The 25814-nt window shown below is 52.9% G+C and overlaps 1 protein-coding gene across 1 annotated transcript in view; it reads left to right on the forward strand.

Moving 5' to 3' along the window:
* The window catches only part of LOC142046680 (maestro heat-like repeat-containing protein family member 7), a 138969-nt gene that overhangs the window by 104535 nt on the left and 8620 nt on the right, over positions 1-25814 (forward strand). Inside the window, 11 exon segments of the mRNA XM_075064649.1 lie at positions 4271-4338; positions 4340-4409; positions 6192-6368; positions 7281-7436; positions 8305-8406; positions 8677-8779; positions 9230-9308; positions 9961-10207; positions 11934-12089; positions 12958-13059; positions 18402-18496. Of these exon segments, the coding sequence (XP_074920750.1) occupies positions 4271-4338; positions 4340-4409; positions 6192-6368; positions 7281-7436; positions 8305-8406; positions 8677-8779; positions 9230-9308; positions 9961-10207; positions 11934-12089; positions 12958-13059; positions 18402-18496 (1355 nt within the window).

Below are 25814 nucleotides of genomic sequence, written 5' to 3' on the forward strand. Positions count from 1 at the left end.
ATGAGATGTGTAAAATCAATAAGCTGTAAACGGAGCGAAAACCATGCCGGATAAGAAACACAACATCCACATATTCGAGTGTGGCAAGGACTGGTCTCTATTACAATCTAACCAGACCCATCCACATGAACAGGCACCCGGCGACTAGTCAGCTGCAACTGGCATGACTATTCCCTGTAAAAGCCCAGCGTCCTACTGCTAGAAGACCCAACCTTAATCACTCACGGATCCCTTCCCGAGGCCACTCAGAGCACGCAGTGCGCGGCTGCAGAGAACCAGCAAGAAGGCGGGTGGTGGTGGCCTCCTCATGTCCCAGATATGGTGATGAAGACAGAGAGGGGGAGGGAAATCTTAGATGTACGCCAAGAAAACTGGACTTGCTTTAGCTCCTCTCTCACCCAACAGTCACTGGTCCAACCAAAGACATCCCCCCCCACCTGTCCCTCATGCTGGCGAAGGGCTCACCAACGCTTGCGGAATAGCCATGACGGAGCTGTCTTGTCAGCATCTCAGAGCCACGCAGAAGTGGTTTACGCGAGCAGCGCAGGGTGAGAAGTAGCCAACTGACCGTCGCCACAGCACAGAGCGCGGCTGTTCAGTGCAGAGGGAGCCGCGTCCACGCACAGTAAGGCAAGGTGGCTGGCCGGCAGGCGGGGAACCTGCTCGCTGCGGTCGGTTTCTGGCAGCTACTCACGGGAAGCAGCAGACGCTTTGTGTGCTGCCGCGTCATGAGCACGTCCAGCCACCCGTTCAGGATTAAGTTGACCCTGGCCTGTAGCCACACATGAGCAAGGCCTCAGGCCTCACCGCGAACCTGTGCAGCAAGCCCTTGTACTGAGAGCCCAGGCCAGGCCGCCGTGCCTTGCGCGACAGGCAGAACCAGCTGGTGTGGCCTGGGTACAGACGGCGCGAGGGTAATCGTTGACTCTGGGCTCTCCCCTCGGTAAGCAGTATCTGCACTGTGTAGGTATTTGAAAGAGCAGAGAGATGTAAAGCTGAGGAAGACCCTGACTGCTGCATGCAGCCTGCTTCGGAGATCACACACAGCTCTTGTGGCTGCACAAAAAAGAAGACCAACATGGCTGCCAGGCTTTCGCCTCCCCTCTGCCCAGGGCACTAGAAGATAGGGGGGCTGTGGCCCACCAAATCCTCCCAAGCCTTAGGCGTGAGGCGGAGTTTGAGGGCAGAGTTGGACGGGACAGGCCTGCTGAGCAACCACAAACATTCTAATCAAACCTGCCACCTGCATAGCAGCCAGCCCCAGTCACCGCTGGTCGGGCTGTTGTACACACCTACACTCCGGTGAGGCTCACCCTAATAAAGCAGCAAAATGGCCTAGGACATCCCCATTCGTCCCGACATGTTGAAGATGCCAAAGGTGGAAATCAAGTTACGCTCTGAAACGGAGCGAAAACCATGCTCTGGCATAGGAAACACAAACACCACAAATCTTGAGGGGCAAGAGACTGCTCTCTAAGCAATCTAACCAACCAGTGCAACAAACAGGTCAACGCGGCACCTAGTCAGCGCAACTGCATGACGTCCCCTGGTTAAAATGCCCACGGCCTTTAGAGAAGACCCAAACCATTCACTCTACAGGACCTTCACAGAGGCACTAGAGCACGCATGCTGGGGCTGCAAAACGCAGATAAGAAGGCGTGGGGGTCGGGGCTCCCATCAATATTGGGATGAACAGAAGGTGGTAGGAACATATCTTAATCACCCAAACAAGCGCTGGAGCTTTTCTGTAGATCTCTCTCTCACCCACAGTCAACTGGGCCAACAAAGACATCCCTTCCCCCACTTGTCTCCTCAGTGCGTGGGCCTGACAGGCTCCCCACGCTCGGAAGCTACATCACGGAGAGTCTTGTCCAGCCATTGCCCTGCAAAGCACGCAGGAAGTGGTTACGCCAGGCAGCGCAGGGGAGAAGTACCACGACCCCGTCGCCGAGCGAGCAGGAGAGGCTGCGGCCTGTTCCACGCAGTGATGACCCGTATCAACCCATCAGGACAAGGGACTGGCCTGGCCCAGCGGAGCCTGCTCGGTCGCTGGGCAGCACCTAGGGCAAACTGCATGCAGAACGCTTGTGGTCGGTCGGCGCCCTGGCACGTCCACCCCGCTCAGATGAAGGGGACGCGGTGTCCCTGTAGGTCCATGCAATGAAGCAACGCTTCATGGCTTCACCGCGACCCTGGTGCAAGCAAGCCCTTGTTACTGGTGAGTCAGCAGCCCAGCGTGCCTGCGGCGACAACGCGCAGAACCAGCTGTTTGGCTGGCGGATGACGGCGGCTGAGGTAGGTCGTTTCCTCTGTCATGGCTCCCCTCGGGAAGAGTACTGCACTGTGAGTGATGGAAGAAAAAGAGATGAGCGAGGCAAGCTCCTGAACCTCGCATCGGCCTGCTCTGAGGATCACACACAGGGCCGTTGTCTGCCGCTAAGAAAAAGACAGACAGGCTGCAGGCTTTCGTCCCTTCCCATGCTCCCAGGCCCATAGAAGATAGGTGGGCGTTGGCCACCCAAATTCCTCCCAGACCTTAGCAGGTGGGAGGCCGAGTTTTGGAAGGGCAGAGTTGAGGGACACGGCTCTGCTGGAGCAGCCACTAAAAATTCCTTCTAAAACCAAACCTCCACCTGCACAGGCACCCCAGCCCTCACGCTGTCTGGGCGTTGTACACCCCACCCCGGTGAGGCTCACTCTGATAAGAGCACCATGGCCAGACATCCGCCTATATCTCCGACAGTTAGGATGGCATGAATGTTCTCATGGCCATCCTCAACTGTCGGGACGATAGGCGGAATGTCCTGGCCATGGTGCTCTTTATTCAGGTGAGCCTCACCGGCGGGTGAGGGTCATGAGAACAGCCCCGACCCAGCGGTGACTGGGGCCTGGGGCTGACCTATGGCCAGGGGCGGCAGATTTGTAGAAATTTTGGTGGTGCTCAGCAGAGCCTGACCCTCCAAACTCTGCCCCCTCCAAACTCCGCCTCCCACCTGCCTAAGGCTCTGGGAGGGAATTTGGGTGGGGGACGGGGCCTGGGGTGCAGGCTCTGGGATGAGACAGAGGGTGGGAGTGCAGGAGGGGGTGAGCTGTGCAGGATCTGGGAGGGAGTTTGGGGGCAGAAGGGGTGTGGAAGGAGGAGATGCAGGCTCTGGGAAGGAGTTTGGATGCTGGGTACAGGCTCCGGGCTGGGGCAGAGAGTGACGGTGCAGGACGGGGTGAGGGATGCTGGCTCTGGGAGGGAGTTTGGGGACAAGAGGGGGTGTGGAGGGAGGGAGTGCAGACTCTGGGAGTAAGTTTGGGGGCCAGAGTGGGGTGTGGGAAAGGGGTGGAGGGGCAGGCTCTGGGAGGAGTTGGGAGGGTGCAGCGCTTACCTGGGGCTCCTAGGCAGGGCAGGCCAGGGGTCCTCCATGTGTTGCTACCCCCAGGCACTGCCTCCGCAGCTTCCTATTCGCTGCAGGGGCGCTTGGGGTGGGAGACAGACCCACCCCACCCAGGGGCCACAGGGAGGGGCTGGCAGCCATGTGGAGCAAGCAGGCAGGAAGCTGCTCAGCTTTGCTGCACTGCCGGTGGTGAGTGGGGGCCCCGGGCTGTTTTAAATGGCCCAGGAGAAGCGGGGGGGAATGGTGGGGCTGAGGCCCATGTTGCCCAGGCACCGCGGGCCCATAGAACTTGCCGCCCATGCCTATGGCCAGGAGAGGGATGGCCCTGAAGGCCCTGGGGGTGGGTGGGTGACCAGGGGCAGGGAAAGCTCCTACAACCCTAGGGGTCGAGTCACTCAGTCTGCAGATTGTTATCTGCCCCAGCTGGTGTCACGGGACTGGAGCAAGGCCCAGGGTCAGGTGTCTCTTGTTCCCCAAGGCTCAGTTCTAGAGAATGGTCCCTTGTGTGACCTCTGCCCTTGAGCCCCCTCTGACGTCCGTGTGCCATGCACAGACCGGGCAACCGCCTGCCCATTCATGGCCAGTTCACCTGCCCCAGCAGACCGGGCAACCCTTTGGAGCACAAGGCTGCAGACCCCACCACACACTCCTGCTCTGTGTGCAGCTGAGCCTTAGTGAGGGAGCAGGGCAGGCCTTGATCTCCGCTGGAGCCTTGAGGGGCCGTTGCGCTAGCAGCATTTCAGTGAGGTCCACGCTGTGACCAATCGCGATGCCCTGCATACAGCCCATGCCGGGCCCGTGGCCAGTGGAGCTAAGGACCTTGTGGTAGAGATGAGTCACGAGAGGCCAGCCCCATTCTCTAACTTGTTTTGCTGTTGGCTTGTTAGCTTCTCCAGTGCCCTGACCTCGGCAATGAGCTGGAAGACGCCATTGTGGAGGAGATGAGCAGGCAGCTGAGACCCCAAGACTGTGGTGCGCTGGTTGGCACTCAAAGGCCTCCTCAACATGGCCCTTCGCCCAGAGAAGGTGAGAGGGGAGGAGGGCTGGGGGATAAACCCAGAACCGCAGGGAGCTGCTGCAGGGCTGGGGTCATTGAAACCTTCCCAGGGGACATGGCCCTGGCCTGGAGTCAGGAGCCCTGGCTTCTATTCCTGGCTCTGCCACTGACATGCGGGGTGCCCTTGGGTAAGCCCCTGCCTGGCCTTTGTCTGCTGTTCTGCAGGGCGGGGCCTGGCTCCTGCAGGGTGCGTCTCTAGGTGTGTGCAGCACCTGGCACAGCTGGGCCTGATTGTGTCTGGGGTCTCTGTGATCCAAAGAACCCTAGCACTAGAGTAGCAGCAGAACTGCAGACTCTAGACCCCCAGGGAATGCTGGCGACACCAGCGATCAGGGATACCCGACAGAGCCATTTCACTTCAGTTAGGAACCATTTTTTCCTACAAATCCCCTTTTAAAGCCTCATAGGTTTTAACTGTTGACGTCATGACTCTGTCCCGCAGCACTCGCTCCTCTGAAGAGCTCTGGAAGGGCCTTTTGCTGCTGAGATCTCATAACAAGTTTGATACCCACAGTATAGTGAAGGCAGAGAAAACTCTTGGGGCTTAAATACACAGATCTGGCAGCCTGGTAAAGAGGAGACAATCTGAAGGCAACTCTTGCTAAGGATAATTTACTTCCCCTGAGAGTAGCGGGTCAGTCTGGTTTATTAAAGCCGGAATATGACTAGATCAGACATGAAGAGGGCGTGACTGTAATTCTCTTTGTTATACACCGTCCCCATCGTTCCATGTGCCTCAGCCTGGTTTTCACTTGCTTGTGGTTCATTTTCCTTTCCGGAACCGGTTAGCCTGTATATGACACATTTTTTCCCTGATGCTGGTGGAGATTTTGTGGGGCTGTGTCTTTGCAAGGTTCAAAAACCAAATAAAGAAATGATTGAATCTGGCCTTTACTAACAGACCAACCCTAGAACTAGTGTGCAAAATCGGCTCCCTCCCTTAGGCTAGGCTGTAAGGACCAGGACTCAAGAGAACCCAGGTTCGGTTTCTGGCTCTGCCAGACTCCCTGGGTGACTGTGGGCGAGTCACGTAGCCTCTCTGTACCTGAGTTCCATGTCTGTACAATGGGGATAGAAATCCTTCCTTCATGTGTCTAGCCTGTAAGCTCTAGGGCAGGGACCATCTCTTACTGTGCCAGGAAAGCCCCATAACAAGCTCTGATTGCAGATAGGCCCTCGAGGTGCTATTCAAACAATAATACACTTGATTTATTTGGGGTCAATGTGTTGTGTAGAGAACTTTCCACGGATGATATCTGCTAATAAATACCATCCCCTGAGACCTGGTGTACAAGGAAGCAGCTGCTTATGTTGCAGGTAGCAGGCCCCACTGTCTGTGATCTTAGCTGGCTGTGCAAAGGCTTTGAGGCTCTAATATGTCTCTGGAGGCAGGGGCACTGGAAGACTTTTTATAGTGGAGGTGTTTCACCCCCTCTTACCCCTGTCCACACACCCCTCCACCACTAGAGCTGGGGTCAGGAGGAGGGCCATGGGTCCAGGAGGCAGGGGCAGGGGGATGGAGCAAGGGGACCAAGGCTGGGGCCATAGCTGGGGGCTGGCGCAGGGCCGGAAGCTGGGACCCTGTGTGTGGGCCCAGGATTAGAGCCCTGCATAACACTTGGGAGTGCTGCAGCACCGCCAGAACCCCTAGTTCCCGTGCCTCTGTCTGCAGGAGAGGCGGACGTTGTTTTGGAAATGGCTTGTTGGGTCACTGGAGGGTGTTTGGTAAAGCAGCTCCTCCTTTCACACAGGTGGGGAAACTCCAGCGTCTGCTGCCAGACGTCCTGGAGCGACTCCACGAGGTCGACAGAGACCTCATCACCAAGGCCATCGCCGTGTTGAAACACCTCCTCGCCGGCATGGACAGGCAGAGCGCCAGCTGTGCGGCTGTGCAAGTGGCTGAGCAGCTCCTGCCATTGTTTGATGATGTAAGGCCAGGCAGCTCACGGGAGACCATTCAAACTGCGGACGTTTGAATGGGGGCTGGGGGGTTAAATCCAAATAGTGTTAATGAACACAACGCCCAACACCAGGGAAAGGCAAACAGGCCTCAACAACTGGAGGGAAGACCAGAGAGGTGACAATTAAACATCTGTCTGTGCCTGCTGCAGTGCAGCCCTGATGCCCCCAGGCCTCTCCCATGTGTTTTGTACAGAGCCTGCCCAGCTGTTCTGAGCTGACCCCTCGCCCCACCCCAAGCCCCTGGAGGCTGGGTGGCTTCCATTCATGGCTTCCAAGGCCCCCTATCTGGGAGCTCCTGCACATTTACCACCCCTTGGCCCTGGTTAAATCCACCCCAGGTCCCTGAGCATGGCCCAAACAAACACCAGTGTAGGAATTTGCCGCCCATGCCTGGCCCCCTTTGCCCGGCGAGAGGGCCGCTGTGGGTCAACACCAGTGTGAGCTGGGCCTGCAGAGCGGGTGGACAAACTACACCCCCCCTTTCGCTCTTTGAATCTTTCCTCATCGCTCCCTCTCTGCCGCCCCTGTCCTGGCGCTGCTCCACCCTGAACGTTGCCCCTTGGCTGACACAGGTGGGTGCTGATGTCAGTGCACCCAGAGCTGGCTGTGAGAACCCAGGGGCAGTCTCACCCCAGCTTACTGCTCTCCCTGGTCAAGAAGTTACCAGGCCAACCCCTCAGCTGGTGGAAATCTGCATCTCTATTGCCTTCAGTGGCGCTATGCCCATGAGACTCTGGCCCCAGCTGTGGCTGTATGGCTGGGGGTGAGTCACCAATACCCCCTGCAGGGCAGACATCTCTGGCACAGTGTGCGCTCGCCCCGCTGGGTGAGAATGACTGTCACAGTGTCTCCTCCCCTCCCTATATCGTCTCTTGCAGATGTCCAGCAAGCTCCGGGTGCTCTCCATCACCCTCTTTAAAGACCTGCTGCAGCTTGTAAGGGGGCCCAACTGGAGGCGAATGAAAGAGCATGTGCTCCAGAGCCTGGTCCCACTGCTCCTCCTTGTGCATGATGAGTCTCCCAATGTGTCCCAGGTGAGGCCACGAGCTGGAGCCTGTGGCTGAGACCGTTACAGAGCGACCGGTAATTTGTTTGGGGGGGGCAACATGTGACACCCCCCTTTAAAGGGTCTGGCCGGCAGAGGGCAGGTGCTCAGTGCTGTGACAATCAGGCACTCAAAATCACTTGAAGGTTGAGTGCAGTAGTGCCATGACCATGGCGCCCCACCCAACTGCTGAGTCTTCCCTGCATCCTCTGAGCCCAACACTCCCCCCTGCAGCCAGGCTGAGAGATTGGGTGGGGGGAGGGGTCGCCTCACCACTCCTACAGCCACTGCCCTCTGCACACTTCCCTGGCTGTGGTGATGGGAAGAGCACACCCCTGGCCATATCCCTACCAAGAGCAGGGCTACTCAGCCTCCAGATGGTGCACAAGACCCAACGTGCCCGTAGCCAAGCGGCCCGGACAGCCCGTACTAGCCATGACATGCCCAAGCCCCCCCGCCCCATGCCTCTGCACATGCTAGTGCTCATGGCCCCCATCACGTGAGAGCCAAATGCTACCAGCACTAATGAATTCACCCTCCTATGCCCCGTGAGGTGAGGAACTGAGGTGCAGCGTGAGGCCTAGTGGCTCAAAAATATTGAACGCCCATGAGCATTAGGCACCTAAATCCTTTGTAGCCCTGGGCCTAAGCAACTGGCCTGAGTTCCCACAGGGAGAGCTGGGAACTGAATCAAGTCTCCAGCCATTTGCCTTAGCCACACCACCGCACTTCCGCGAGCAGGCCGGGGCCGGGAAGAATTCAGCACGCACGGCCTCCTTGGCCTCCGGGTAACTAGGCTAGTGGCTTCCAGCTCCCATAACTGTGTCCGGTTCGCCCCGGCCCCTCTTGTTTTGCAGGTCTCTTGGGACACCCTCAGCAGTGCCGCCCAATTCCTGAGGTGGCACCAGCTCAGTGGCCTCATCCAGCACAAGGAAACCTGGCGAAGCTGTGACTGCCTGGTGAGGGAGCCCTCGGGCCATTCACTGCGCAGCCCTCACTGGCAGAAGTGGAGGAATCAGTGGATAGGGCATCCCCCATTGTCTGGCTCTATGCCCACACTGAGCCCCAGCCCAGGGACCACACCTGACCCTGGGTGTGGTCCCTCTGCGTGATCCCCCCAGCACAGGAAGGAGGGGCAAAAGCCGGACGTGCGCTCCACACACCTGGAAGCCGGCCTGTGGGACAGAAAGGTCTTTAATAATCTTGTGCTCCCTTGTTCTGGCTCCTAGGTGATCCACTACAAGGGGAGAGCTGATGACTTCCTGGGCCAGACCATGGCCTTCCTGCAGAACCCACAGACTCCAATTAGGGAAGGAGCCATCAGGTTCCTAGGTAACCACAGAGCAGAGGGATCTCTTTAGCAGGGGGGCTGGATCCGGTCCCAGGCTCTCCTCAATCCCTGCCAGCAGCGAGAAGTGACCCTGGGCTCCTGATTACCTAATGAAGGCTCAGGGGTGTCAGAAACCCGCAGGAGCAAGCTCACCCCAAACTGCCCTGGTCGGCTGACCGGCCCCCTCTAACCTCACTGCTCCCCATGGAGTCCCCAGTCCCCCTCCCCCATGTCCCACCATGGGCTCTTGGTAGTAGACCCTCAAGGCGCTGTGCTCTCCTTTGGCAACCAGTCCTGTAGCCATCCCTGGGGACTCGTCCTTTCCCCTGGGGACTCAGGAGCATGTTCTGGCCAGCGAGGGGCAGGGGAAAGCCCCACTGCTTGGAGGGTGACAGGCACTTTGACACCCTCACTGGGGACATGGGGATGTGACGAGGTGTTTGTTTGTGTAGGGCTCATTGCCTGGCAGCTGGACCAGGGCAGCCAGGACCAGCTGGATGCCATCTGCAACGGTGAGTGGTCCCGCTTTGAGTACTGAGCACTAGGGGGATGAATGGCCCAGGGCTGCCGGGTGGGTTCAATCTCCGACGCCAGCAACGTGATCACAGGCGAGAGCCACAAAGGGATGCAAAATTTAAATCCCCAAACCCCTGATCAGCTGCCCCCTCACCCTGTCGTGTCTGCTGGTTGGCATGTGCCCAGGCACTTAGCCCTGACTTCAGAGCTGCGGCCTGGTATATCCCCAAACTGGGCCTGAGCAGGCTGGCCTTTGCAGACGATTGCCCCCCGCCAAACACAGCCAAGGTGGGGTGCTGCCTCCCCCCTTGCACTCACTAGCCCAGTGTTTGGAGCAGTCACCTCCACGTGGGACACCTGGGGTCAAGCCAGTGCTCCAAATGAGGCTGAAGTGACCTCCGGTCACCTACCTCCCTGCTGCGTGTCCAGACCCCTGGGCAGCGCAGGGCAGAGCAGCGTCTCCACCACATTTGTTCGGGAAAAGGGCAGGAGGGTGACATAGCTCAGGCTCCTCACTCCCAGAGCAGGTTCACAGCTGGGCCTCCCAACCAGAGCTAGAGAATGGCTGAGCTCCCTCCTTGGCATTTCCTGGAGGGCAGCAGGGCACCTGAAGTTAGGCGGCGCCTAACAATGCCCAAGCCCCCTTTGTGACTCTCCCCCTCTCTAGGCCTAAGTGCCCATCTGGCTTGTTGGGTCACTGGAGGGTGTTTGGTAAAGCAGCTCCTCCTTTCACACAGGTGGGGAAACTCCAGCGTCTGCTGCCAGATGTCCTGGAGCGACTCCACGAGGTCGACAGAGACCTCATCACCAAGGCCATCGCTGTGTTGAAACACCTCCTCGCCGGCATGGACAGGCGGAGCACCAGCTGCGCGGCTGTGCAAGTGGCTGAGCAACTCCTGCCATTGTTTGATGATGTAAGGCCTGGCAGCTCACAGGAGACCGTTCAAACTGCGGACGTGCGAATGGGGGCTGGGGGGTGGGCTAGCAGGGCATGTGCTATCCTCCTAGCCAGAAAACAGATTGTCAGAAATTGTGAGCCCATTCCTGCCTTCCTCTGCTACCTCACTCTCCATCAGAGCACATGGCAGAAAGGATGGGAACCCTGGTGTCCCGCAGGCCTCCTGACCAGGATGAGGGCAGCCTGGGGACGAGGCTGCCCTTGAGGAAGGACATTCATTCCTGAGCCTGCATGCAGCGAGGGGGCCTCTGCAGCACAGGGTGCTGCAATGCTCTTGGTGGCTTCCAGGGTGACAAGTGATGGTACCCTGGTGAAAATCTGCCCCTCCTTTCCCTGGCCAGGAATCCTACAGCTGGCCTGTCAGCTCCATAAGGAAATGGCTCCGTCTGTAGGTTCTGCAGCTACCGCCTTTTCTTCTCCCCTTCGTTCTCATGGCAGGGCAGCATCAAAGGATGGGAAAGTTCTCCTCAGATCTTTCATACCCACAAACTAGCCCCTGCCGGCGCATTCACCAGACTGATGTTCAGTCCCACACTGGATGGCAAGATTCAGCAAGCGGACAGGAGAAAGGGGCCCATCCATTACTGCCTTCCAGGGGCAATGCCCCAGTGGGGGCTCCTGGAGGGACCACCCAGCTCCCCAGCTCTCATAACGGTAAATCCTACTCTCAGCCCTCCAGAATTCGGCTGGGACTTTGCCGCTCTTTATTTAGTAGTGGCACAGACCTGGCTAAAGCTGTTCCCAGGGTCTCCTGGATCCCCAGCTGGCCGAAAAGACAGGGCAGCCTGGACTGAGGATGCAGGATCTCGCCCTGGGGTGAGCCCTTTAAACCAAACCCTTCTTGGGCCCAGTGGGAACAGAACATGTTCTTTATGGGGCGGGAGTTAAATCCAAATAGTGTTAATGAACACAACGCCCATCACCAGGGAAAGGCAAACAGGCCTCAACAACTGGAGAGAAGACTAGAGAAGTGCCAATTCAACATTTGCCTGTGCCTGCTGCAGTGCAGCCCTGATTCCCCCAGGCCCCTCCCATGTGTTTGTGCACAGTCTGTCCTGCTGCTCTGAGTTGACCCCTTGCCCCACCCCAAGCCCCTGGAGGCTGGGTTGCTTCCAGTCATGGCTTCCAAGGCCCCCTATCTGGGAGCTCCTGCACATTTACCACCCCTTGGCCCTGGTTAAATCCACCTCAGGTCCCTGAGCATGGCCCAAACAAACACCAGTGTAGGAATTTGCCCCCCATGCCTGGCCTCCTTGGCCCAGCTAGAGGGCCGCTGTGGGTCAACACCAGTGTGAATTGGGCCTGCAAAGTGGGTGGACAAACTACACCCTCCCCTTTGCTCTTTGAATCTTTCCTCATCACTCCCTCTCTGCCACCCCTGTCCTGGTGCTGCTCCACCCTGAACGTTTCCCCTTGGCTGATACAGATGGGTTCTTATGTCAGTGCACCCATAGCTGGCTGTGAGAGCCCAGGGGCAGTCTCACCCCAGCTTACTGCTCTCCCTGGCCAAGAAGTTACCAGGTCAGCCCCTCAGCTGGTGGAAATCTGCATCTTTATTGCCTTCAATGGCGCTATGCCCATGAGACTCTGGCCCCAGCTGTGGCTGTATGGCACAGTAAGCGCTGGCCCTGCTGGGTGAGAATGACTGTCACAGCATTTCCTCCCCACATCGTCTCTTGCAGGTGTCCAGCAAGCTCTGGGTGCTCTCCATCACCCTCTTTAAAAACCTGCTGGAGCTTGTAAGGGGACTCAACAGGAGGCAGATGAAGGATCATGTGCTCCAGAGCGTGGTCCCACTGCTCCTCCTTGTGCATGATGAGCGTCCCAATGTGTCCCAGGTGAGGCCACGAGCTGGAGCCTGCGGCTGAGACCATTACAGAGCAACCAATAATTTGTTTTGGGGGGACAACATGTGATACCCCCCTTTTAAGGGTCTGGCCAGCGGAGGGCAGGTGCTCAGTGCTGTAACAATCAGATGCTCAAAATCACTTGAATGTTGAGTCCAGTAGCACCATCACCATGGGTGCCCCATCCAACTGCTGAGTCTTCCCTGCATCCTCTGAGCCCAACACTCCCCACTGCAGCCAGGCTGAGAGATTGGGTGGGGTGAGAGTTCGCCTCACCACTCCTACAGCCACTGCCCTCTGCACATTTCCCTGGCTGTGGTGATGGGAAGAGCACAACCTGGCCATATCCCTACCAAGAGCAGGGCTACTCAGCCTCCAGATGGTGCACAAGACCCAATGTACCCTTAGCCAAGTGACCCGGACAGCCCATACTAGCCATGACATGCCAAAGCCCCCTCCCCTCCATGACTGTGCACATGCTAGCACTCATGGCCCCCATCACTTGGGAGACAAATGCCACCAGAACTAATGAATTCATCCTCCTACGCCCCATGAGGTGGGGAACTGAGGCACAGCATTAGGCCTAGTGCCTCAAAAGTATTGAACACCCATAGGCATTAGGCACCTAAATCCCTTTGCAGGCCTGGGCCTAAGCAACTGGCCTGAGTTCCCACAGGGAGAGCTGAGAATTAAATCAGGTCTCCAGCTATTGCCTTAGACACACCACTGCACTTCTGCGAGAAGCCAGGGCAGGGAAGCATTCAGCACGCACGGCCTCCCTGGCCTCCGGGTAACTAGGCTAGTGGCTTCCAGCTCCCATAACTGTGTCCGGCTCGCCCCGGCCCCTCTTGTTTTGCAGGTCTCTTGGGACACCCTCAGCAGTGCCGCCCAATTCCTGAGGTGGCACCAGCTTAGTGGCCTTATCCAGCACAAGGAAACCTGGCGAAGCTGTGACTGCCTGGTGAGGGAGCCCTCAGGCCATTCACTGAGCAGCCCTCGCTGGCAGAAGTGGGGTAATCGGTGGATAGGGCACCCCCCATTGCCCGGCTCTGTGCCCACACTGAGCCCTAGCCCTGGGACCACACTTGGCCCTGGGTGTGGTCCCTCTGCGTGATCCCCCCAGCACAGGAAGGAGGGGCAAAAGCAGGACATGCGCTCCACACATCTGGAATCCGGCCTACGGGACAGAAGGGTCTTTAATACCCTTGTTCTCCCTTAGGATGACAACAATGTGCACTGCAGAGAGCCCGGTCATTGAAGCTGTCCAGCTGCCCTAGCTCTTGTAAAAGCCAGCCTCCCTTCTCTGGGGGCTTGGTGCACCAGACCCTGCCTGGAACAGGGTGGAACACTTTGTGCCAGACCATGACTTCTTCCCCATTGGCTGCCTGCCCTGCCCAGTCACCAGGTACAGCACCAAAAATGTACACGACCGGAAATGGGAATGGAGGGTGGAACATAAACACTACATGGGATGTGGGAACCTGTCAAAAAGTATGTTGATGAAAGCTATTTAGCAGTTAACTAGTCACGTGCTTCCCCACCCCTCCCGGAACGAAGCAATCCCCTGTGTACATAGCAATCCTCTGTTTCAATCTGGTGCTTTCTGATGTATTTTTATGCTTTTGTTTATTTTATTTTTGATATATTAAATAACCGTATTTACAGTAATACATAGAGGTATAAAAGATCTGCACATCTTGTCCTGTAAACAGAACACAGACCGCTCCACTGGATCCCACAGCCCATACAGGAAGAAAGTCGTAGCAAGTGTTGACATCTCCAAAATCATCTCAGGGCAAGAAATGGCACCTGCTGTTTTCAACACTTGTACAGGCTGGACACAGGGTGAGGGCTAGACTAAGTGACCACGGTTAATCCTGCTCCATCTCTGCCATCTGGGTTTCCATCTACAGCTGTTCACACTCAAAATGCATGACAGGGGTAAGGTTAGCCCATCACCAAAAGAACCTTAATGTAAAGCACTCCTGCCAGGGCCCATGGCAGATCCCCCATTCAAAGGGTATGATCATTTCTGCCCTGACATGGATGAGGCCTCGTATCCTGGTGTTAGGAGGCGCTGTGCTCTGTACCCTACATATCCCCCATCTCCCAGCCCCTACCCTGGTGTTAGGGGGCACTGTGCTCCATATTCTACATATTCCCCCAGGTTCCAGGCCCCCTGCCAGGCATTAGGGGGTCCTGTGCTCTGTACTCTACATCCTCCATCTCTCAGCTCCCCTGCCAGGCATTAGGGGGTGCTGTGCTCTGTACCCTACACCCCCCATCTCTCACCCCCCTGCCAGGTGTTGGAGGACGCTGTGCTCTGTATCCTACACATCTCCCAGCCCCTCTGCCCAGGGTAAGGGGTTCTGTGCTCTGTACCCTACATCACCCCATCTCCAGACCCCCTGCCCAATTTAGGGGGTGCTGCGCTCTGTACCTTACACATCTCCAGCCTCCCTGCTCAGAATTAGGGGCGCTGTGCTCTGTATCCTATGCATCTCCCAGCCCCCTGACCAGCATTAGGGGGGCTGTGCTCTGTACCCTACACGTCCCCCATCTCCCAGCCCCTCTGCTCAGCGTTAGGGGGAGCTGTGCTCTGTACCCTACACATCCCCCGTCTCCCAGCCCTCATGCCCGGTGTTAGGCAGTTTCTAGTGTCTGTGAACATACTGGATGTTCCAGAGTCTATCAGTGCATGCTGGGTGCAACAGCTGTGGGTATGGACAGGGCCTGATGCTGGAACCTGACCTGAAGGTGGGATTGGCCACTATCCTGGCAGTTAGGACACAGGCAGGTAGTAGAGGAGCTCTGCTTTGGGACCCAATTCTGCCTTTCTGTCCGGCGGCATCCCCTCTAATGAGGCTGAACCTGCCCATCTCCCCAGACTCACCACAGCACAGGACTTGGGCGCACCTGCCAGCAAAGTGGCCTTGATCCCCACCATACAGGCAGGGATCATTCAGCCGGCGATAGCCCTTCTCATGAGCCCCGAGTGCCTGTGTGTCATGGCTTCCTGCAGGGGTTCAGGGCCAGCAACTGCCTGGGAGGAGACAGCAGGGCCTTGCTAGGCAGGGGCTTAAACTGGTGAGTGGCAGTTTGGATCCCCGGAGAGCTGTAAGGGTGAAACAAGGGGGGGAAACCAACCCCAGCCAGTTCCTAAAAGTCCCTGAGGTCTCAGTAGAAATGGGGATGTTCACCTAGCAGCACGCAGGTGCATAGGACTGGAGAGGGAGGTGGCAGACGTGACCTTTTGATGCCTGTGCCTGAGTGCACGGTGAGAGCGGGGGCGCAGGCACTGCTCTATGGTACTGCAGGGAAACGTCTGCGACTCGCATGCCCTGGATGTACACGCCCTACAGTGGAACATCTACAGGCTGAGCACAGCCTGAAGAACGCCAGCTCCTGTGTAAGGGAAGTCACCAGTTTTTTACAAGAGCTGGAAACCGACACTGGATAAGCCAGGAACTCCTGATTGACACTTTCGTCCCTCCAGGAGACCGACCCATCTAGTGCAGAGAACTGGGAGGACAAAGACTGAGCTGAAGCTAGATTCATGCTGTCCAGGATGCCAGGGTGCCCTCATCCTCTAGCTGAAGGCAGCCTGGGAGTTCCCAGCATTGCCCTCCTCCTGTTTGTCTCTGGGAGTCCTTGCCCCGCAGCCTGGCCTGTCTGTTCTCAGGAGCCGTGTGCTGCCAGGTGAACATGCCCAGAGCGGAGTCCCTTGTTTAATGCCAGGGGACGGAGATTGGGAAGGAAATGTACTGCCATGCCAAGCCTGGGAACGGGCTGGTGAATCTGTGACTGCCTGGTGAGGGAGCCCTCGGATAGAGAGACAGAAAAACCCAGGGAGTGGGGAATGGCCCTTCCTGCTGGCAGCAGCTGCAACCTCTAGAGCTGATTGGGGCATTAGGGGTGGCAGCAGAAGCATCAGGTGGAGACTGACTGAATTGCCCACCCTGATCCGTCACGCTGTAGGGTTGGAGGATGTTTTTCACCCATCAAAGGGGATGCCTGGTGCACAGTGGGTTGTTAAAGCCTAGGATTGCAGGGGACTGGCCAGAGCATGAGATGCCCCCTGGTGTTTCAGCCCCATCTGCTGGCTCCTTTGCAGGGGCGCCATGCATGTCGAAGCACAGGGCATTTCGGTGGTGGGTTGATGATGGGAGCCCAGTGCCTGCCCAGGTTACACCCGATGGCTCTGGCTGGCTGTTGGTGGCAGGATAGGCAGTCAGAGCAAGCAGAAAAGGCAGGCCCTGGATCCCCGTATCCCATGCAGACTGGGAAACTCTTCCCTCTCCCGCAGCGAAGACCAGACTGATTCATTGCTGGTCCCTTTGACCCTTCAGCAATGATCCAGAGAGCAAGTACACCACTCATGACCTGGCATCGTCCCTCCTTCCAGGTGTGGTGCTCCCCAAATCCCCAGGCTGAGCCTGCATGCTGGGTGAGGAAGTGGGGTGGCCTCTGGGAACCAGGGCTCTGACTGGATCTTAGCTGGGTTAGGCAGCAAAGAGGTGGGGAAGCCAGGGATCGCTGTGCCAGACCCTGCTGTGCATCAGGGCTGTTCCCCTGCTGGGGTGGGAGTGAGGGGGCAAGGTTTTTTTCTAAGATCTCTGTCACTCACCCTGCAGCTTGGCAGCCCCAGGTATTACCACTGCTCTGTCTTTGATGAGATTCACCATCACCTTCTAATGCCTCCTGCTTTATGGGACTGAGTTCAGCCTCCAATGCCAGCAATGTGATCTCGGGCGAGAGCTGCAAAGGGGTGTTAAATGTAGATCCCCAAACCCCTGATCAGCTGCCCCCTCACTCTGTCGTGTCTGCTGGTAGAGTGAGGAATGGAGTCCCCCAGGGCAGGGGCCATTCAGGAGACCCAGCGTGGGGGGGAATCAGGCCTGGGATTCTCTGCTCCGGCTGCTACCACACAGGCTTTGGAGAGATGAGCTGTGAAACCCCCACAAAGCCAGCCCCTGGCACAGAGCTCTGTAGTACTGGGACCCCGTACATGCAGGGCGTGGAGGCTGCTCTGTATGCCAAGGTAAGCCCCAAACGTAGTGGGAATCCTGCCCGTTGCTTATGTACCTGCCCCCTGAGTTACCTGGCACTAGCATAAGAGTGTAATGATCACAGCTTCTTGGCAGGACTTCAGCTCAGGACCTGCAGCACCAAAGCACAAGCCCCACTGCCTGAGATAAAGAAGTAACTCCCTCCTAGGGTAGCAGCAGTAGGCATTTATCCTTCACATGCACCTGCAATTACTGCGGAACAGACACTCCCTTCACAAGCACATTCATCCCCAGTGTGTGGCTGGGAGCACAGGCCTGAGACTGGCAGCTTCAGATGCACACAGCCCAGGGGAACCGAAGCTTGGCTGGAAATCTCCCCTGCCCCTCCAAATGTGGAATCCTTTCTGACTCTTCCAGTGGGTTGGACTGCATGCAGTGGCCTCCCTGGGGACAGCAAAAGCAGGTGGGGTCCTGTTGCCAGGAAGAGTTTACAGTAGGTCCCCTGTGGGTACAGGTGAGTGGGTGAGCTGGAATACCAGGAGCTGCCATGGCCTGGGTGGTGTCACAAGCCAAGTGTGATGGGGCAAGGCCAGATGGCTACAATAAAGTAATGAGGAACAGGTATATTAGCCCCAAGCTACACAAATCCCTGGTACCATGGTAACCAAATGGCAGTTGCTCCAGGTTAATCAAGACACCTGGGGCCAATTAAGATCTTTCTAGAAGGCAGTGGAGACAGCTACATTGATTGGGACACCTGAAGCCAATCAAGGGCTGGCTGGAACTAGTTAAAAGCCTCCCAGTTAGTCAGTGAGATTTACATGTGAGGAGCTGGGAGCAAGAGGTGCAAGGAGCTGAGAGGGAGAGGGTGTACTGCTGGAGGATTGAGGAGTACAAGCATTATCAGACACGAGGAGGAAGGTCCTGTGGTAAGGATAAAGAAGGTGTTTGGAGGAGGAGGCCATGGGTAAGTAGCCCAGGGAGCTGTAGCTGTCATGCAGCTGTTACAGGAGGCACTATAGACAGCTGTGTTCCACAGGGCCCTGGGCTGGAACCCAGAGCAGAGGGTGGGCCTAGGTTCCCCCTAAACCTCCCAACTCCTGACTCGACACAGGAGGCGTTGACCCAGACTGTGGGTTCCACCAGAGGGGAAGATCAGTGAGGTGAGGAAATCTGCCAATAAGTGCAGGACCCACCAAGGTAGAGGAGGAACTTTGTCACACAGGGTGGCATTGGTTCATCGCCTGGCTGGGTAACACCACTTCCACCAGCTTCTCCTTTGCTCTGCACGCAGACTCTGAAAGCCATGAGTGAGGTGCTGAAGACCTTGATGTGTGAGGATGAGAAGCCCACCCTTGTGGAGCTGCAGAACATCTTGGAGGTCTGGAGGCATGGGGGCAGGAAGGGGCCTAGTCCTGTAGTTGGGGTGGGGCTCAGCGACCAAGGATTCAATGAATCCCAAACATGGGACCCCACCCACCCCCTTCTTCTGTGCCTCAGAGTAAGTTCTCTAGAAAGGTTCTTGGGCTGGAGGGCCAAGTGCCCCAGCTATATCTGAGAGATGTCTGCATGGGGTGGAGGAGCACGGGCAGGATCTGTGTGTTCTCCACTGAGCCCCCATCTGACCCTGGCACTCATGCCATGTCCTTGGCTGTACACGGGTCCTTGCCTCCGGAGCCCATCAACACCACAACTGAGCTGCCTGCAGGTGTGGTGGGACTGCAGAGAGATGGCAAAGCTCTCGTAGCCCTTCCTGGCCTGAGAGACCCCCATCCAGCAATCACACTGGGATCCCTGGGCTGTGGGCCTGGAGCACCACCCATGGGCCCCACCAACATGGTCAGAGCTAGATTCCCCCAATGTTCTCGTTCTGGGGCCACAGGAAGTAGATTCTGTGGGTAGTTTGTTGCCCAAAAAGAGGGAAATGTCCTTGGCAGAGACTCGGTCTCCTCGATTCCAGAGCCCGGGAAGAGGGAATCATAGAAGTGCAGGGCTGGAAGGGATCTCAAGAGATCATCTACTCCATTACCTGCACTGAAGCAGGGCCAAGCATTCCTAGACCATCCCTGATGAGTGTTTCTCCAGCTTGCTTTTTAAAACCTCCATGATGGGGAGTCCACCACTTCCCTAGGTCACCTGTTCCAGTCCTTACCCACCCTTAGAGTTTTTCCTACGATCTAACCTGAATCTTCCTTGCTGCAGATTAAGCCCATTACTACTTGTCCTATCTTCAGGAGGCATGGAGAACAATTGGTCACCATCCTCTGTATAACAGCCCTTCACGTATTTGAAGACTGTCATCAGGTGCCCCCTCCATCTTAAGATGAAACATGCTGAATTTGTTCAACCTTTCTTCATGGTTCAGGCTTTCTAAACTGCTGATCGTTTTTGCCTCTCTCCTCTGGACTGGCTCCAGTTTGTTCACATCTTTCTTGAAGCGTGGTGCCTGCAACTGGACACAGTGCTCTGAGCTAATACACCTCAGAATGACATTTCCCATTTTTCTCAACAGCATCTCACTTTTGATTCAAATTCAGTGTGACATCCATGATAACCCCCAAACCCTCTTCTGCAGTACTGCCACCTAACCGGTTATCCCCCACTCTGTTTTTATGCATTTGATTCTTTCTTCCCAAGTGTCACATTTGTTTTGTCTGAATTTCATCTTGTTGACCTCAGACCAACTCTCCAATTTAGCAAGCTCATTTTGAATTCTAATCTGTCCTCCAAAGTGCTTGCAACACCTCCCAGTTTGGTGTCATCCACAAACTTTACAAGCATCCTCTCCTCTACGTTAACCAAGTTCTTAATGAAAATATTGATTAGTACTGGACCAGGCACACCCCTAGGGGACCCCACTTGAGACACTCACCCAGTTTGCCTCCTAGTCAGTGTTACCTCCTCTTTGAGTTTGGTCTTTCAATCAGTTGTGCGCCCACCTTATAGTAATCTCATCTGGATCATAGTGGCTTAGTTTCATTATGAGAATGTCTTGTGGCACTGTGTCAAAAGACTTACTAAACATCATATACATCATCATATAGTGGCTGCCTCCATCAACTAGGCAAGTAACCCTGTCAAAGAAGGAAATTAATTTGTTTGGCATGGTTTGTTCTGGACAAATCCATGGTGCTATTCCTTATCTCACCCTATTATCTCCTCTAGGTTCTTACAAACAGTTTAATAATTTGTTCAATATCTTTCTCGGTACCAAAGTTAGGCTGACAGGTCTAAAATTCCTTGGGGCCTCCTCGTTCCCCTTTCTGAAGATAGGTTCTGTGTCTGCCCTTCTCCAGTCCTCTGGAACCTTCGGCCTCCTAAAGATTCAGCGATTGCTTTGCCTAGCTCCATCTAGAGTGAATATCATAAGGCTCTGCCAACTTGAATACATCTAACTGACCTAAATTGTCTTTTACCTGTTCTGTCCCTAGTCTAGCCTGTATTCCTTCCCCCTTGTTGTTAATATTGTATTAAGCATCTAGTTGCCATTAACCTTTTTAGTGAAAACTGAAGCAAAAAAAGGCATTAATGGATGACAGACAAAGCCAAGGTGTTTATTTGCTCTCCTTCCCTGCTGAGTAGTGGCCTCACACTTTCCTTTGTCTTTCTCTTGCCCCTAATGCATTTAGAGCTGCTTTTGATTGTCTTATGTGCCTTGCCAGTTAGAACTCATTTTTGCCTTAGCCTTGCTGATTTTCTCCCTATGTGCTTGGGCTATTTTTTGGGTACTTTTTCCTTAGCAATTTGTCGTAATTTGTTTCTCTCCGGTCCTGCTCCCCTGAACCATGTCCAAGAGGTGCATGGACAGCTGACAGCAGTGGAAAGGATCGCCTGGCTGACCAAACTCATGGTCTGGTCATCACAGATTCAACGTGACCCTGGCCACCTCCAACTGCACTGAGCAGCCTCATGGTGCATCACTCTCTGGCAGGGAAAACCCAGGCCAGGAATAGTGACTCAGCAAGGTCCTCCATAGGAGTCCAATCTAATAAGACATGATGGTGATTGGTCTGTCGTATGACTCCAGCAGAATTATGGAGCTTGACCCAAAGTCCATCTCCAAGGTCTTTCCCCGCTGTTCCCTTAAGAATACCAGTCTTCCAATTTACCATGATACCTCTCTGAATTTTAGCTCTGTTCTCCAAAGTGTTGGCAACTCCTCCTAGCTTTGTTATCTGCAAACTTGACCAGTCTGCTCTCTCTACCTGCATCCAGGTAATTAATAAAGACATTAAACGACAGACAACAATATTGTAGTCCAGCCAGAACACACATGGTAGGCAAGCTAAATCACATCTCCCACACAACTGTCTGTTACAGCCAGCACTCCTCTGATGCAGTGAAAAGAGCATTAGGAAATAGAACAAACTACTTCTGTGAGACAGCTAAAGCTGCTGATATTGCCATAGGTTATGCTATTCAATGTCTGTGCTTAACTCAAGAACATTTAGTGCAAGGGATAAATGTTGTCCAATTCAGTGGAGACCCTCATGACCAAACTGGATGTTGCCTGTTTGTAGTGCTATATTGACTGTCTGGTCAATGGAAAAAGTTACAGAATCCTGCTTAAGAGACTATTTATTTGTAAGAAATCTAAAAGGATTAAGTTAGAGAATGGTGAGGGGATAAACATGCAATATTGTCAGGGTTCCCTCCCCACTCTGGGATACAGATGTGGGGACCCACATGAAAGACCCCCTCAGCTTATTTCTACCAGCTTAGGTTTAAAAACTTCCCCCAGTCACATTCTTCCTTGTTCTTGGACAGTATTGTTGCCACCACCAAGTGCATTAGACAAAGATTCAGGAAAAGGACCATTTGGAGTTCCTGTTTCCCCAAACCCCTACACTCCCTGTGACATGAGTGTAATGTAATATCTCATTAAAAGATGACAGGGCCAGAAAGAGTTAATTAACTGACCTGACCCATGGGTGAACCTTAAGAATTGGTTAGGAAGATATGTAAATGACTAGAGCTTTGAAATGCAAGTCTGCATTGTTAGAGGTAGAAGGGAAGGTGTTTGCTCAGGTCTTGTGATGTAAGCAAACAAGTCTAGTCTTGCTATAGTCTTAATTCAAAGATCAAAAAGGAATATTAGCATTTAAGATGATACTTGAGTGAAATAGTAGTATTGTCTGTCTCTTTGAAGGTTGTGGTAACCTGTATCTAAACTGTTTAATGGATAAATTACTCTGTGCCAATTGCCAGGATGTTTGGGAGAAGGAGTAAGCCTATTGTTTTCTCAGGCCAAAAGGCTCTTAAAAATGTATAAGAAGCTTGGGACACGATCCTTCATCTCAGATCTGCTTTGGGTTTCAAGAAGGGGAAACCTTAAGCCACAAGGATTGAGATCCCCAGTCATTAAGTGGAGTCACCCTGAATCTGGAAATTGGACTAAACCTATGGACTATTTCTAAAAGGACTTTTGGCAACTACAAGCTCATCTCTACTATGTATCTGAACCTCAAGAATTGAATTCAAGTCTGTATGTATATGGATCTTTTAACCAACACTCTCTTTCCGTTCTAATACATTTTAGCTTAGTTAATAAGAATTGGCTGTAGTATGTATTGTGGGTAAGAACTAAGTTATAATTGAACCTGGGTATGTGGCTGATCCTTTGGGATTGAAGAACCTTTTCTTTTATATGATGTAAGATTTTCGGGAATCATCATATNTCTAAGTAGTGGAATAACCACCAGCGTTTGGGATTTGTCTGCCCTGTTTTGTTTGCAGTTCACCCTGATTGAGTGACCTCAGCTGGCTCCCACAGGCAGCACCATCGGTACATCCCCTTTCCTGGGAAGGCTTGAGAATAATATACCAACCAAATAGATAAACAAAGTGAACACGGACCAGACCCTTGGGGTTTTTAGTGTCCTAAAAACCCATAGGTTATTAAAAGTAGAACTTTATTATAAAGAAGAAAAGTTAAAGAAGCACCTCTGTAAAATCAGGATGGAATGTAATTTTTACAGGGTAATAAGATTTAAAACACAGGATTCCCCTGTAGGCAAAACTTCAAAGTTACAAAAAACAGGAATAACCCTCCTTCTTGGCACAGGGAAAATTCACAAGCTAAAACAAAAGATAATCTAACGCATTTCTTAATTTTTGTAATCTAGATGCTTACTTCAGGTAGGGTTTTATGTTATGTGTGTGCCCCCCCCCGTCTCATAGAACAAAAAAGAAACACACACAGAACCTCCCCCCACAGATTTGAAAGGATCTTCTTTCCTTATTGGTCCTTTTGGTCAGGTGCCAACCAGGTTATTTGAGCTTCTTAACCCCTTACAGGTAAAGGAGGGATTTTATGCTACCCTTAGCTATATGTTTATGACAAATATAAAACTTGGTGGCTGTAAATAAAAATAATTAAAAAATTATTGAAAAGGGCTTTGACTATCTGTGTTTCTGTTAGAACGTCTCAGTGGCCCTTAAGTGAGCTAAAAGTTTTTAAAGTCCATCTTGGTTTGTTTTCAAGGAGCTGTCTGGTTTCTAAATTAAAAAAAATAGTTTGTAAGAGCCTAGCTCTAGCTCAAAAGCTGAAATGTATGTTGTAGAATCGTGGGGGGGAACCCTAAAAATCTGTTTACAATTTTAAAAAAACAGGGATGGTTCAGACATGTGTTTGAGTACAATAGAGTTGACCCACCCTGTTGAACTGGGTGAGAAGTCTGCAGATGCTATTGAACAGTTTAAGATGGTTGAACTCTAGTGGACAGTTTAACTATAACCCCAGGAGTTGATAGAATTCTATTGGACTGTTTAACCCCCATGAGTTGGTTAAACACTATTGGACAGTTTAAATCAGAGGTTCTCAAACTGGGGGTTGGGACCTTTCAGGGGTTGCGAGCTGCCAGCCTCCATCCCAAACCCGCTTCGCCTCCAGCATTTATAATAGTGTTAAATATATTTTAAGTGTTCTTAATTTATAAGAGGGGGGTCACACTCAGAGGCTTGCTATGTGAAAGGGGCCACTAGTACAAAAGTTTGAGAACCACTGGTTTAAATATAACCCAGAAGTTGGTTGAACGCTATGGGTCACTCTTTCTAGCAACTCAGTCATTAAAATAATATAGTTACAAAATAAACAAGGATCTAATCAAAAACTGAAATGTTTCAAGGTTCAAAAACCTCCACCATATTTTAGAACAAGCATTTACTCTAAAGAAAATCAAACATGTAAAAGCTCCGGGCATTTGTAGGGTGCTTACTATGGTTGTGATACATCCATTTTATTTCCAAAACAACCCCCAAATTTTAAGCATGAAAGAAAGATGCTTAAACAAACAAGCCCCAAGACATTCATTGATATCTGCAAGGGGCCCCACACTTGGGAATGGGCACAGTAACATTTAAGGATTGTTGTGTATGGTGATTTTAATGCTTAATACATTTTTCTTTGGGACCTTCTTACAGTATTTTAACTACACGAAAAAAAATTAGCCAAAAGCAGCCCACTTGCGCAGACAACTTAATTCCCCTTCCTCAGATCACAAGGGAATGTTAGGGGAGGAGGGCTTAAAGTCCTTAAGTATCTATTAATTCAGAGTTGTGGTGCTCGAATCTACCTGCCAACTACAGACTTTTGAAATTTCTTTTGAACAAAGAGTTAAGCTGGTGTAAAAATCTGTTTTTTGGAAACTGTCCCCTTTCAACAGAAACTATATCTTGAACTGAATTTCTGCTGGACTGCAAGAGGAGGTGTGCTCCCTGTTTTTAACTTTAAAAATATATATTACAATGTCTCTATTTGGCCATTCTGTCATTACTAAATAATGACGCCAATCTTATTGCAGTGTGATCTGTTGTCTTTGTGTAAAAGATACCCATTTAGAACAAAAAGCTGAAATGTTGTAGAATCGTGGGAGGAGGAACTCCCTAAAAATCTGCTTACCATTTAAAAAAAAAACAAAAAACAGAGATGATTAAGTACAATAGAGCTGCCCCACCCTGTTGAACTGAGTGATTTTAACCACACCCCCAGGTCCTAGCCAAAATGACTGAGATTACCCACTCTTGTTGCCATCGGGCTTAATGGTATCAGTAATTAAATTTGATGGGTGTACACCCACAGTAAAAGAGGTGAGTGAGTCAGGATGGTGAGCTTTGATTAATATGCAAGGAAATAAAACCTCAGGAGTTAACAGAAGCTCCTGGACAGTTTAACTATAACCCAGGAGCTGGTTCAATTCTATTGGACAGTTTTAAATATGACCCCAGGAGTTGGTTGAAAGCTATTGGACAGTTTAAATATAACCCAGGGGCTGGTCAAATGCTATGGGTCACTCTTTCTAGCAAGTCAAAGTCACTAAAATAACTTACAAAAATAAACAGGGGTCTAACCCAAAACTGAAATATTTCAAGGGTTCACAAACCTCCACCATACCTTAGAACAAGCATTTGCTCTAAAGAAAATCAAACATGTAAAAGCTCTGGGTATTTGTAGGGTGCATACTATGGTTGTGATACACCCATTTTATTTCAAAAGCAGCCCCCAAATTTTAAGCATGAAAGGAACATGTTTAACAAACAAGCCACAAGATGTTCATTGATATCTGCAGGGGCCCCACACTTGGGAATAGGCACAGTACCGTTAAGGATCGCTTAATGTTTAATACTGTAAGAAGGCCCCAAAAGAAATGTATTAACTAAAAGAAGAAAATTAGCTAAAAACAGCCCAGTTGTGCAGACAACTTAATTC

Source organism: Chelonoidis abingdonii, chromosome 4 (genome assembly GCF_003597395.2).
Source record: "Chelonoidis abingdonii isolate Lonesome George chromosome 4, CheloAbing_2.0, whole genome shotgun sequence".
Lineage (NCBI taxonomy): Eukaryota > Metazoa > Chordata > Testudines > Testudinidae > Chelonoidis > Chelonoidis abingdonii.